We start from the raw sequence: 15,142 nt of genomic DNA on the forward strand, positions 1-15,142 counted from the left end.
GTGTCCTCTTTTATTTCACTGAGCAATGGTTTGTAGTTCTCCTTGAAGAGGTCCTTTACATTCCTTGTAAGTTGGATTCCTAGGTATTTTATTCTCTTTGAAGCAATTGTGAATGGAAGTTCATTCATGATTTGGCTCTCTATTTGTCTGTTATTGGTGTATAAGAATGCTTGTGATTTTTAAAAAGGTTCAGCAGTATATTTAGGGTTCATTTAGCTTTCTGTAGAAAAAAATTGAAGACAGACTTACCTCTGTGAGATATGCTATACATGAAATGTGTATCAAGCGTTTGGTTTAGTTAGATAGCACATTGAAGTACTATAAAAAAGGACTTTTGTCTGTTCTGATCTTTGCTTCAGTGAACACAACTTGCCTAACTGTATTTAGTGTCTGGTTTATAAGACATTTGACAATATGGCAGAGAGTATGATAACATATTTTGTATGACTGGTATCTGTTTATGTTCTTAAGTGGAGATCTGTTTTAAATTCGATATTAACATCAGAGTCCAGGTACATTCTTTCAAATGTCATCACATTAAGGAGTAGAATAAGAATCTATTCCTTAAATGAAAGTTAACTACCATTTATCCTGTTAATACACTTTTCACATTTTATATATTTTTTCTGTATGACAAAAGAAATACCTTTAGGTTGTATCTACATGACTAGGCAAAGTTTTATGGGCCCTGAATACATAAGGCTGTATGATCACAACTCAGAACTCATCTGTATCTTTGTGTGATGATAATCATAATCTTAGGTTCAAATTAGCTCAAGGGGAACTGGCTGATTACATTGTTATTTCTAATTGTGTTGGCTTTGCACAAATTCCTCCTCTCTTACATTTCATAATTTTCCACTTGAGGCACATGATCCTGTTACTTGGTTAAATCTTTAAGATTTTCTTTGATGTTTTGAATTAATGGGTTCAAAGAGAGTCCAACTTTATAACATTTATGCTATATATTTTATTAACTGTTGAATGTTTGATGTTCTTTTCTTTTATGTTTAAAAGGGTTGGTATTTCTTAATTACAAAGAACTGAAAAGAGGATATCGCCTTACCTTACAAAATAAGATTTAGGTTTGATTTACAAGCATTACCAAAAAACATTTCTGTAAGTGAATATTTTATAATAGCAATAGATTCCCAGGAGAAGTTGTTGAAAACCATCTATAAATATCTAGAAGAGGATGCTCATCTCTTTGGGATTGTTTAGATCACATTTTCTTTTTTTAAAAAAGAGAGGATTGGTGTCTGCTTTGAAAAGTTGACTACGGCTTTAATTTTCAGAACTATACGAAAATAATGGCTCTTAAAGCAGTATCACTCCATTCTAAAACAGAAAATTTTATCATCCTGAAGTATTTAATAAAAAATGTTTCTTTTACATGGAAACAACAGGGTTTGTAAGTACTGAAAGTTCTATTAGCTACAACTACTATGTCCTGTTTCCAAAATACCTTACTCAGCATTCAGTAGTTTTTCAAAATGGTATTTTCCTGTTGCTGAAGACTGTAGAACAAATTATATCATTTTTCTTAATACACAGTTGGAGAATCTAATGCTGGATAAAGATGGCCACATAAAAATTACAGATTTTGGACTTTGCAAAGAAGGGATCACAGATGCAGCCACCATGAAGACATTCTGTGGCACTCCAGAATATCTGGCACCAGAGGTAGGCTTCGGTTCCATTAATAGGAAAGTAACATTGACATACTATTTTGCAAAGTAAACCATTTAAGTATTAAAAGTTAACTCTAGTATCTACTACTTTTATCTATATTTCAACCTGAATCAAAATTTTTTTGCTCTTAATTTGTTATAATGGGATATGGTAGGATCAAGAATATATTGAAATTAAATTTTATAAACTATAAGCACAAAGGTACTAACTAAAGTCGATTAAATCAATTTTTATTTCTTGGCCATATCCATTTTATCTTGGCTATACCCATTTTGATTCATTTATTAAAATAGAACAATTGATTTCAGCAAGAATATTTATATTTTTACAAACCATCTTGGACTTTCCTTAGAAACAACAGTGATTTTTAATTTATAGTATTGTGGGTTTATTTAAAATTATTTTATTGGGAAAATTATTGAAATGACAGAAGCTACATTTTGGAATTTATGTCAAAGGAAACTCCAAACTGGTAACCTCCCTGTGCTAAGGGTTCCACAATAATTTATTAATTTGTTTATTCAACAGATATTTATTGTATATCTGCTGTATATCGGGTACTTTTCTGGATAATGGGGTTACAGGTGCAAGACAGAAAAGGATCCTAGTCTCAGGGAACTTAGCTTTCAGTGGAGGGAGACAATAAAAATAAAAAAAGAAATAACGTAATGTCTTAAGTTTCATAAACAAAAAAAAAAGCAAGATTAAATGTAAGGGTGTGGTGTGGCTGTTGTAGACGGTGTTCCAGTTACTAATGCTGTGTAACAAACCACCCTAGTGTTTATCAGTGGAAAACAACCATTTTATATAAAATAACGGATTTTCTGAATCAGGAATGCAGATGGGCACAGCAAGGACAGCTAATTTATGCTCCACTGTGTATGAGGTCTCAGCTTGAAAGACTTTACAGTGAGAGCATGATTCTATGGCTGGAGACTGGAGTCGTCCGGAAGCATCTTCACTCACATGTCTGACAATTCTGCTGGCTGTCCACTGGTAACTTATTTGGGCTGTTGGCAGGAGCATTTATATGTAGCCCTTCTCTCCATGGGTCTGGACTTCCTCATAATGACAATTTCAATGCAGTCAGACTTCTTTGGCTCTGAGCCCTAAAAGCAGATGTCCTAGGAACACGTTAGAAGCTGCATGGTACCTTTGTTTCCACCTAGTAAACCATCAAGACTATTAACTTTTAAAAGTTTGATTTCATAGATATTTTTATAATTGGAGTACAATTCATATACCATAAAACTTATTCTTTAAAATACACACTTTGGTGATTTTTAGTACGTTCACAGAGTTGTAGAACTATCACCACTGTCCACTTCCGGAATATTTTCATCACTCCAGCAAGAAACCCCATACCCGTTAGCTCCTCATTCCTCCTTCCCCCGTAGGCAACCACTGATGTACTTTTTGTCTCTGTAGATTTGCCTGTTGTAGACATTTCATACAAATGGGATCATACAGTATGGAGTCTTCTGTGACTGGCTTCTTTCACTTAGCATAAAATTCAGTGTTCCTCCCTGTTTTAGTATGTTATTGTTATTTCATTCCTTTTTATGGCTGGATAATATTCCATTGTATGGATAAACCACATTTCGTTTGTTTGTTCAGCAGCTGATGTACATTGGGTTGCATCCATTTTTTGACTACTGTGAATAATGCTGCTGCTATGAACATTTGTTTATGCATCTCCTTTTATGGCCTATTTTCGGAAGTCACACAACATCATTTCTGTCATACCCTTACTCCCCAAAGCAGTTGTAAGCCTGCACAGGTTTAAGTGGTGGAGACAGAGACCACACCTTTACGTTGCAGAAGAGCATGTGAGATGGGAGATACTGCCGCAGCCATCTTTGGAAAATAACATCTTTCACAGACAGTATGTTCAGGGAAAGTGATGGTTGATGGAAAGAGATGGTACCTATCGCAAAGGTAAAAGAGAAGAGCTTTCCAAAGAGAGCAGCTAGTGCTCCATTTCCCCTCAAACTCCAATACAGTTTTTGTGGCTATAGGCAAATAGGGAGGTATTAATACTTGATGTGTGAACGTAACTATTTAATGAGCATCTACTATGTGCCACATGCTGTGTAAGTGCATTACATCTATTATTTCTTTTAACATTTGGAATAATCTTTGATGATAGGTAGCAAATACAATTTTTTTAAAGGTGAGGGAATATGAGATCAGAATGTTTAAATATTATCTGTACACAACCGGGAAGTGGTGAAAGCGTAATGAAGATTCTAATTAGTTTGTCTGACTATAAAGCCCACTTTTACTTTTTAAACTGCATACGTCCTGGCCTCAAAAAATCCTAATTTGAAGACCACTTACAAATATAAATAATCATAATTTTTAAATGAATACTTTGTAAATGCCCAACAGGAAAATGTAATAAAAAGAAATTAGGAAGTAAAATCCCCAATGATGCTCGCATTCCTTATACATATAGTAACTCATGCTAGTCTATTATTCTAATAGTTCTTTTCAACTCGGGATTGCATTTACATTTCAACAATGTTAAATTATTGTCAATAAGTGCTACTATTTAAAATACAATAAATTTCCTACTATATTCTTGCCAAAATACAATTTTCTCTCTTTAAAATCTGTAGTTTAGAATTCTCTATTTCTGTGGTTGAATTAGGTAAAACTGTAGTAACACTGTTTCTTGTTTATTCAAATAAAATATTTTCTAGAATAGAATTGTTTTTATAAATGTCACAAAAAATTATTTGTTTCTCTGGAGTTCAGTTACCCCTGCTATAAATTTGCTATGGAAAAAAATATGCCATATTTAGAATAACAAAATTAGTTAGGTCACAATTAGGGTAAATTATTTCTGAAGAAGATGAATACATCTCAAGAAGCAGATGATCTGAGAAACAAAGATGTTATTTCCTACACAATGTCATCAGCTGAAGAACAAATTAAGAATTTAATGCAAGAAGAGTACACTTGTTTCTGAATGGAAAATTTATAGTTCCCACAAAATTATGAGTTTCTCTTTAAAGACAAGAAAACATTTCTGTATACCTTTTTTAATACTTCAAAAGTCTGATCTTTAAAAACAGTTTATATACCCATCCATGGTTGATACACAGTGATTCATAATTAAAATCTTGACACCATGTTTTTATAGGGAAGAATGATTATTATTGTTATTATTTGAGTATGAGAAATCTTGAAACAACTTATGAAATTGTAGCTTTTATATTTTAAATGTCGTGTCACGTCTTGCGTTTTTAAACTCTTGACTGTGTTTACCCTTAAAAAATAAGAATTAATTCCTTTATTCTGGTCTTCATTGGTACCATTTTTACTGAAGAACACTCACTCATTCATCAAATAATTATTTATTGAATATTTTTTAAGTATCAGGCATTACCTTAGGTACTGGGAATACAATGATGGTAGAAAATGTCTTTTGCCCTCAAGTGGCTTGCTGTTTACTAAGGTGATAAGTTATGGAAAACAGTTATTACTGTGCAAGAAAATAACTGCTTTACTAGTTTCGTGCAGTGGAGTGGAAGGAAGAGGAAACGTGCTTAAGCCTGCAGGGAGGGTCTGGTAGCGGAAAAGGGGAAGCAGGAGGAGAGGAGGCTGGACACATAGATAGGGATTGAAATGTAACAGAGTTTTAGATTTGATCCTGTGGGCTAGGAAAAATCACTTGTGAATTGAGAGCAAGGCGATACTGTGATCAGATTTACATGGTCAGTGTTAGGGAGGGATTGGCAGCAGCTGAAGCCAGCCTCTTCCTTTTACCTCAGATGGTGTCTCTCACTTTTTTTGGACCTTGAAATTTCTAGTACATTACCATTAGTAATGCTGGGCTTTTTGTGACAGTACTAGAAGTAGTAGTTGTGTATCAAATCTGTAATACATTCTTGACTACTGCTTCTCTTGTGAATGACTCACTGTCAACATCTTCCCTTCTGTCTTTACAGAAGATTTGTTTACACATTATGTAGGAATCTTGCTGCAACCTATACTTCACCTAGCAATAGTGTTCCTTCACCTTTTATGTTGTTTTAATCTGGTATAAAGACGGGTGAAGGGTATTTTGAACATACTTCACAAAGACTGTTAAAAATCAGTTTAAAGCCAGTTTATTAAATGTTCAATGTCAGATACATGGCAGGTTTTAAAATAAACTTAGGTTTTAGGTGAACTTAATTTGTTTCTTGTGGCAAATGAGGAAAACGTAAAACTTACAGTATGAATGTGCCATTTGTTGAAAAAAATATTTTTAAGGTATTGTTCTTTTGAAGAAGGATGCAGCTTACAATGCAGTTTTCCAACTTGGGAAGCATTTAACAATACTGTTGATGTAGAAAAGGCTAGTTTTGTTTTGTTTTGTGTTTTAACAGGTTACAGAGGTTCAGTTCTAGCTGGCATATGCACTATGCATTTAGTGTGCTACGTCCTGAAAACTACATTTGCATGTGTAGCTTTAAATGAATGTACCTTTGCTCTTTTGTACATTAGAAGGAAATAAACTTATAGTAAATTATGGATCATATGATATCTTGAGGGGATTTTGTTTTTATAATCTGTGCTGTATTTTCACACCTAGAAATTATAAAAGAAATTAGAAATCACATATAAACTCTTGCTGTTAAATTTTATTATTTGATTTGGCTCCTATTGAATCCAAACCATTTTATGCAGTGCTAATTATTTAGAGTCTCAGCTTTGCTCTTGAGTTAGCAGTACCTGATCAACTTTCCAACTGTAAAACAGTTTGAAAATCAAATGTAGCTTACATGCAAGACCCAACAAAATTAAAAGTGTTAAGTGCGTTTTGGCAGTTCACTTTTATTATGCCCAGTCCTCAAATGTACCAGCAGATAATCATCTGAATGTTAGTTATTTTCACATGCTTATGTGATCACACAAAAGTACATGCTAAAAGAAGCAGATGGTGACAGATGGGGAAGGTTGAATAAGGTGGTTTTGGAAACCTAGAGAAATGCACTTCTGTAATAGTGTAAAAATAAAAATTATTTGATAGTCGAGTTAGAACTAACAAAGATTGCAAAAAATGACTTGATTGTTGGGAAATATATAATATCTAGCTGTGGTTGCTATTGAGAAAAAAATGTATATAATTTTATTTCATCTAAATGTAAAATGATTTGTTTTTCCAGTTACTGAAGCAGTATTTGATGCATTCTTTTTAGTTTTTTAGAATCCCATTCTTAGAAAACATTTCACTTACTCTAATTTTCCTGATTTTTTTCTTTGAAACCTACCGTCTTTAATATCTTACATATAATGTAACATAATGTAACATTTTTAAAATAGCTGAAATAGATGAGAATATTTTGATAACTATTTCGATACAAAGATTTGCTCAAAGTCATTGTGTTAGGTCATAGTATAAATGGAGATTAAATTCTATATAAATTAAAAATCAAAGATATATATTAGCTTCCAGAAAAGGTAGTAAAGGAGGTGCCAGGGCGTGGACTAGTGTTGCAGGTGTGGGAAATAGTTAGAAGCTAACTTGCTCGAAATGTATTAAATAGAATTTTCTTTATTTTAAATCCAACAAAGAATAAATGTAAAATATGTCATTTTGTGGGTGCTGCCAATATTGTTTTTAGGATATCTGAAGAGAAATGAATGAGGCTAAAGTTACATATGTTTGCACATTTAATCTGTAGGTAAAAATAGTAGCACATGTAGTTACATTCTGATTAGTCTTTGCACAAAGTTCTACTATATTCCAGCAGATTGTAAAACTAGTCTTAGAATCTCTGTGCTTTCTGTGAAAAGAAAGAGTTGTTTTAGCAGCCTTTCTAAAATTGTGGACAACCCTAGCATTTTATTTACCTATTAATAATTCATATGATATCTATCCACCTGGGGTAATTCTGAAAACCTTAATATTCCTGGTAATTCAGAAAAGATCTCATCACCATGATTAAAGGGAACATTAAAGGAGTAGAGGGATGAGTTCAGATAGAAGTTGTCTGCTCTATAGTTAGAATTCATATTTAAGAACTTCTAACTCTCATATGAATTGGCTTACTGTTTAGTTGAATATATTTAATTTCTTTCTATAGTATGTTGCTATTTTATATGATTTTCTGGGTAATATTACAAGCCATTCCATTTTATCTCATAATTAGACATTGTTTAAATATGAACTAAAATGGAATTAACGCCTCTCAATGTTTATAAGTGGCATCTTGTACTTACTTAGAGGTCTGTCAGTTCTTAAAGTAGCTATTTTTCGCCCTAACTTCTTTTCAATGTTATATGGTCTTTTGGCTTTAACAGAATATTTGCATTCAGTACTTTGGTATGATTCTAGTTTAAGCACAAAGTTTAATTTTAAATTCTCTGTACCATGAGAACATATACAAAACTAACCCTAACTGGGAACACTAGTGATTACCTATCGTATTTTACAATGGCTATTGTTACTTGGGTTATAAAGGCTCAGTTTCTTGGAATCCCATAATGTCTATTGCTTCAGATAAAAAAGAAGTATAGAAATCTCTTGGAAGATGTGTGTAAGTATGATCTAATTATCATTATTGTATCCATTTAGCCTTTCTCTTGTCGAAGGATTTTTCCTGTGCTAGCCAGAGTTTGCTTTTGAAAGTACGATGTTAACCGTGTACAAGTATTTGTGTGTGCTAGGAGAGGTGGCCATAAAGCGTACAGCCTTCATATAATTCATAGCAAATGTCATTGGCAGTTGCTGTCACTTAAAAATTATTAAAGCAGTTGAGAAATAGTTATAAAATATGTATTTATGAAGAACATACCAAGCAACTGTAGAATTTATAATCTTAACGTATTGAAATGGATACTTTTCCTGAAGCTGCAGTTTACTTTAAAATCTGAATGAGAAGATTTGTAGGTCTTTTTTCCTTAGCCCATACCTGTGATGTTAAGAATATATGAAGGGCTCCCATAAATGATAAATGATATAGATGTATGTTTAGGTATAAAACACACATCTATCAGTTACCTGAAATGTAAGACTACTGGAAAAAACTTTTTTTTTTTGAATTAGTGGTAAATTGGTTCATCCAAGTTCGCAGTTTACTTTCACAACATAGGTGTGCAGACAGTTTGTTTAGATGTTTAATTTTTTCCCCCATCTGTTCTGTCAGGATTATTGATTGAGCAGTAAGCCACCCCAGGGCATACATAGCCTCCTTATAATTGCTTGCCTTGGGTGCATTGTGTGGCCTGGTGGGTACGCTGAGGGAGGTGTTCCTTTAACCTCCTAGTAAATCCTCCTGGTAAAAGAATATTGGAATGAATAGATTCTATTTTAAAAGGCCCATTAGCCAAATAAATATTTACATTGGTAACTTGAATTGATAGTATAATTTAAAAATATATAGTTTCTCATTCAATATCATTCTTTGAAATTAAAACATATTAGTTCTTGAATTGTTATTAACTCACCTGGCTGTTTTATAAATGTAAGTGTCTTCATCAAATCTTGATCAGATATTTCCAGGGTATTTAATGTTAGTTTGTATCTGCTGTAACCTCCTTGAGTCTTAGGTTTTATCATATCAGAAAGTAAAGCAATTTCTGGCTCCTATTAGAAATAAAGCCTTATTTTCTAGAGTTTGTGCTCTGTTTGAGTTTTCATTTGATGTGACCTGTCATCAGTCTTTAACAATTACATTTTTTTAATGTTCCAAATCCCCTCTTTCATCTCTGTTTGGGCATTTATGTTGAAGGTAGGTATAAAGTACAACTACATCTGTGGTTATAAAGGACTGTAGGGGTAGAGGAAATACCAAATGTCTGCTTTCCTATTTAAAGTTTGGGTTTCATTTAAAAGTCAGTAACGTTGGTTTTATGGAAAAGAGACGCAAGTTTATTTCTTCAAGATAAATCTTTCATTGGATTTTTTCAGGAGCATATTTTGATCTGTATTTATATCCAAATTATATGAGAAATTACCTTTTAATGAAGTTGAAGTATGCTCTACCATTGTTGTACCTGTCCGTTATACCACAGTTTATCATATCTTTCAGCCAGCCCTCACAATAACCATGAAATAAATTAGCCTTTTAGCTAGAAAAAAAAAATCTCAGAGGTAACCAGAAAGACTTTGCAATCCTTAAGTTAAAAAAATGTAAATTGTGTATGTTATGTATTTATAGAATAATAAGTGCTTTGAGTAGAGGGAGAAAAATTGTCTTCTTAAAATAATCTGAAAGAGGTTATTGGATTCAAATTGGTTAATTTGACTGTGGGATTTCCAGAGTATTTAAAAGTATTGTGTTTTGAAATAATGTAGACTCAGGAAAGAGAAAGGATACTGTTTGAATAGTGGGAACATACATATCCACATGTAAGATAGTGTAATCATTATTTTTATTTATGTATGTTTCATCTTATAGCTGTTTGGAGATAGGATTTGGACAAAAATCTTTTTAATTGGTAGTGAAATCTCTTAGGTAAAGAGGAATTTTAGTTGTTAGGATGTTTTCTCCTCATCATTGCTTAAGTTTACACGTCAAGAAGACAATACGTTACATCAGTTTTGTTCAATACAAAGTGATACGGCAAACAGTTCTAATGATAGCATTATGTATCTGTAGATCAATTAAAGCACGTATGTTCAGAGGCAAAATCACTTATTTTAAGAATCAATATTCATTTTACAAAGCTAAATAAAATGTATTTTATTTTATCAAACAGATTTTTTTACAATGCAATTTTATTTTTCAGTTGCTTATTTCTCTTCAAAAATAAAAACCCCCCTTTTTATGTACTCACTTCCCCTTCTGGCTGCAAACCAGGTATTTAAACAAAAATAAAGGATTGCCAGTTTTGCCAGCTGGGGATGAGAACCCGGCTGGTGAAATGTGGGTTCGGGAGGCAGTTAATCCAGCTTTTATGCTTTTTATGGTTTTATGAAAAAAGAGGTTAAAAACCACATTTGGCTCCTTTCCGTATATGCCACTGTTTTGTTGGTGTTGTAGGAATGCAGTTAAAGGTTACTTACATTTAAATTTTTTTGTCGTTATTAGTTAAAATCTTGTGTCAGTTAGATAAANATCCAAATTATATGAGAAATTACCTTTTAATGAAGTTGAAGTATGCTCTACCATTGTTGTACCTGTCCGTTATACCACAGTTTATCATATCTTTCAGCCAGCCCTCACAATAACCATGAAATAAATTAGCCTTTTAGCTAGAAAAAAAAAATCTCAGAGGTAACCAGAAAGACTTTGCAATCCTTAAGTTAAAAAAATGTAAATTGTGTATGTTATGTATTTATAGAATAATAAGTGCTTTGAGTAGAGGGAGAAAATTGTCTTCTTAAAATAATCTGAAAGAGGTTATTGGATTCAAATTGGTTAATTTGACTGTGGGATTTCCAGAGTATTTAAAAGTATTGTGTTTTGAAATAATGTAGACTCAGGAAAGAGAAAGGATACTGTTTGAATAGTGGGAACATACATATCCACATGTAAGATAGTGTAATCATTATTTTATTTATGTATGTTTCATCTTATAGCTGTTTGGAGATAGGATTTGGACAAAATCTTTTAATTGGTAGTGAAATCTCTTAGGTAAAGAGGAATTTTAGTTGTTAGGATGTTTTCTCCTCATCATTGCTTAAGTTTACACGTCAAGAAGACAATACGTTACATCAGTTTTGTTCAATACAAAGTGATACGGCAAACAGTTCTAATGATAGCATTATGTATCTGTAGATCAATTAAAGCACGTATGTTCAGAGGCAAAATCACTTATTTTAAGAATCAATATTCATTTTACAAAGCTAAATAAAATGTATTTTATTTTATCAAACAGATTTTTTTACAATGCAATTTTATTTTCAGTTGCTTATTTCTCTTCAAAATAAAACCCCCCTTTTATGTACTCACTTCCCCTTCTGGCTGCAAACCAGGTATTTAAACAAAATAAAGGATTGCCAGTTTTGCCAGCTGGGGATGAGAACCCGGCTGGTGAAATGTGGGTTCGGGAGGCAGTTAATCCAGCTTTTATGCTTTTATGGTTTTATGAAAAAAGAGGTTAAAACCACATTTGGCTCCTTTCCGTATATGCCACTGTTTTGTTGGTGTTGTAGGAATGCAGTTAAAGGTTACTTACATTTAAATTTTTTTGTCGTTATTAGTTAAAATCTTGTGTCAGTTAGATAAAGGCCCACAAACAGTGCATTCTACTAATTGGCCATGAGATAGATCCTTGAATCATCAGAAGTCACTGGTATTTTAAAATAATATATGCAGCATTTTCTTTAACATAAATATGTAAGTAGAATTTCTTCTGCTTTTTCAGGTTATTTTTTTGTTTTCTATTTGTTCTCAGATTACTCATTTCAAACAAGTAAAATATGACATTCTTTGGGCTAATGATGAAAACTAGAATTTGTTGTTCTTCCAGAAAATGTTTTTGTTAGTTTGTGATTTACAAAACATTTCTAGAAGAGCATAGGATCTAAACTTGTGTTCATATCCTACCAGTGAAGTTTTCAGTTTTTTAGCCGTAAAACAAACATTGATATAACTGAATTAAAAATCTTTTCATAATAGAAATGCTTACTGAATAGATCTTTTAAGTAACATATTTTTTTCTTATAAATTATATCCTATGTCTTTCAATACCCTACCAAAGTGCCTTTCATAGTATTTTTAGGTAATCATAATGTAACTGTCAAAAATATCACCTNGTTTTCAGTTTTTTAGCCGTAAAACAAACATTGATATAACTGAATTAAAAATCTTTTCATAATAGAAATGCTTACTGAATAGATCTTTTAAGTAACATATTTTTTTCTTATAAATTATATCCTATGTCTTTCAATACCCTACCAAAGTGCCTTTCATAGTATTTTAGGTAATCATAATGTAACTGTCAAAATATCACCTGTAATTCTATGAGATTATTGATAAATTTTAAATAAAAGTCATGTAAGAGTAATCTTCCAGAAAATATTTAATTTGAACTAAGGAAGTTTGGAACACAAGTACTACTTTGTCCTTATCAAATGTTCTCTTTTGTAATCGGTTATAAGTGTTTTTAAATTGATAAATTCGTATATGTGGTTTTCCTGATCTGGTTTTCCAAAGCTGAGAGGATCAAATAAAGTAAGCTTTAAGATTATCAAATATAGTTTTAAAATAAAATATTCAAAGTTGCATATGGGTGAGGAATATTCCATTGGATGAAGAACAAATCTGATAAAAAGATAAAACCAAATTTTTCCTGGGGCAAATGGTAAGTTACCATGTTCCCATTTGAACAGGTTGCTCCAACATAGGCAAACGGATACTTTTATATCATTTCTAACTAAATTTATTTTGCATGTAATATATTTTGGGAAAAATTTAAGGACATATACCACACAGATATTAAGTCAATTTTTTTGCTGTAACAGAAATTTTTGTTGTGAGGTACAAAGCTGTGGCTATTAAAGTTTATTATAGCTCATACCATAAGCTATTATATTCACTTTGTCAATTAAATAGTTCCAGACAGAGTTGAAACATATAGAGACCTCCAAAGGTTTTCAGACTTAATGATTGTCTTGCCCTGTAGACTTCTCCATTACATTGCCTTTGTTTACTACTGTCTTTCACTGTTTAATTTGTATTACTTAGTTCTTCTTAAAGCAAGAATGTGTAGTGCATGTTATATGCTCTATAATCAGCACACCCTAGCTCTGAGTTGTTACTTAAAGTCCACATGGGTGGAACCAGAATGAAAAAGTCACTAGGCCTAAGAAAAAATATGTAAATATGCTAGCTAACGTTTTTCATTTGATCCTTATGTATATTCATGTACTTGGGATTTTGTTTTTGTACGACCTGCCCCTTTTTTGTACACTGGCCATTTCTGGATATATATTGAATTTTCCACATATTTGATGCGATTTGTGTTTTTTGTAGGATGCTTCACAGTTTAAATGTCAAGATCTCAGAATAGACTACCTAGGCTTTGAAAGTTAAGATTCATTTTATATAAAATCTTATGTTTTATGAATAATGCTTTAAAAGTTAACATATAATAATTAATCTTTTTACTGATTTCACTTTTAGGTGTTAGAAGATAATGACTATGGCCGAGCAGTAGACTGGTGGGGCCTAGGGGTTGTCATGTATGAAATGATGTGTGGGAGGTTACCTTTCTACAACCAGGACCATGAGAAACTTTTTGAATTAATATTAATGGAAGACATTAAATTTCCTCGAACACTCTCTTCAGATGCAAAATCATTGCTTTCAGGGCTCTTGATAAAGGATCCAAATAAACGGTAAGCCTTGACGCTCAGCGAATAACTGATGAATGTGGTTAAAAATTGAGAGATGGAAATTAATTCAAATATAACTAACTCCAAGAAGCAGTGTATTTGGTGTAGACATCTTCCCACTGAGATCCTGACTTATTTTTAACTGCATAATATAGAACATTTAAAAATGTTTCTCGACTCTTTCCTAACTTGGAACTTTTATGCAGATTTGCCAAATAAGGATTTTGAGAGTTTCATTATCCATATTATGAGTGAAAATGTCTTAATTGCTCTGTTACTTGATCTTGTGGGGATAGGAGAATCCCTTTTCTTTCTTTCAGTCTCTGGGCCTTTGTATTTCTCATAAAAGGAATAGACCTATTTTTCAATACTCTCCTCCCATCCGCAGCCTGTGTTAACATATCTAATTGCATTTTTTTTTTTTTGAGACGGAGTATCACTCTGCCACCCAGGCTGGAGTGCTGTGGCGCGATCTTGGCTCACTGCACCCTCCGCTTCCCAGGTTCAAGTGATTCTCCTGCTTCAGCCCCCGAGTAGCTGGAACTACAAACACCCCCACCACACCTGGCTAATTTTTGTATTTTTAGTAGAGATGGGGTTTTGCTAAGTTGGACAGGCTGGTCTTGAACTCCTGACCTCAAGTTATTCACCTGCCTCGGCCTCCCAAAGTGCTGGAATTACAGGCGTGAGCCACCGCCCCCGGCCTCTAACTGCTTTTTTGTCATTTGAAAATAATCTTTTCTATGCATAGCTAAAAGGGTTGATGGCAAAAAAAATTGTACACACTTTGTATTTCTGTTTTTGTAGCTATGGCTATGACTTGAAGAATCCTATGGCTCTTGCTGCTTTGTTCAGTGAACTACAGTATTTTGTATTCATGTTTATACATTCATTCATGTTTATAAATTCGTAAATCATGTGAAATGACTATTAATTTTCAAAATGTCTCTTATATGTGTGTTCGTATATGTATATATCTGCCTTCCCATCTAGGTATCTATGCATATCAGTATTTCTCTGAGTCTACTCATTTGAAGCATAGATGATTTCACATATTGTTGAATCTTTTATAATACCTCACATAGGGTTTTATGAAAATGTTTTATTTATGGTGATGCATATATATATATATATATGTATATGTATATACTGACTGGATTAATGAGTGAA

At 32.6% G+C, this 15,142-nt stretch overlaps 1 protein-coding gene across 1 annotated transcript in view; it reads left to right on the forward strand.

The window, feature by feature from the left end:
• The window catches only part of AKT3 (AKT serine/threonine kinase 3), a gene marked incomplete at its 5' end in the record, with an annotated part of 108,891 nt that overhangs the window by 84,746 nt on the left and 9,003 nt on the right, over positions 1 to 15,142 (forward strand). The window contains 2 exons of the mRNA XM_017847768.1: positions 1,555 to 1,683; positions 13,761 to 13,975. Of these exons, the coding sequence (XP_017703257.1) occupies positions 1,555 to 1,683; positions 13,761 to 13,975 (344 nt within the window). The remainder of the gene's footprint in view (positions 1 to 1,554; positions 1,684 to 13,760; positions 13,976 to 15,142) is intronic.

This window comes from Rhinopithecus bieti, unplaced genomic scaffold (assembly GCF_001698545.2).
Source record: "Rhinopithecus bieti isolate Rb0 unplaced genomic scaffold, ASM169854v2 scaffold_28016, whole genome shotgun sequence".
NCBI lineage: Eukaryota > Metazoa > Chordata > Mammalia > Primates > Cercopithecidae > Rhinopithecus > Rhinopithecus bieti.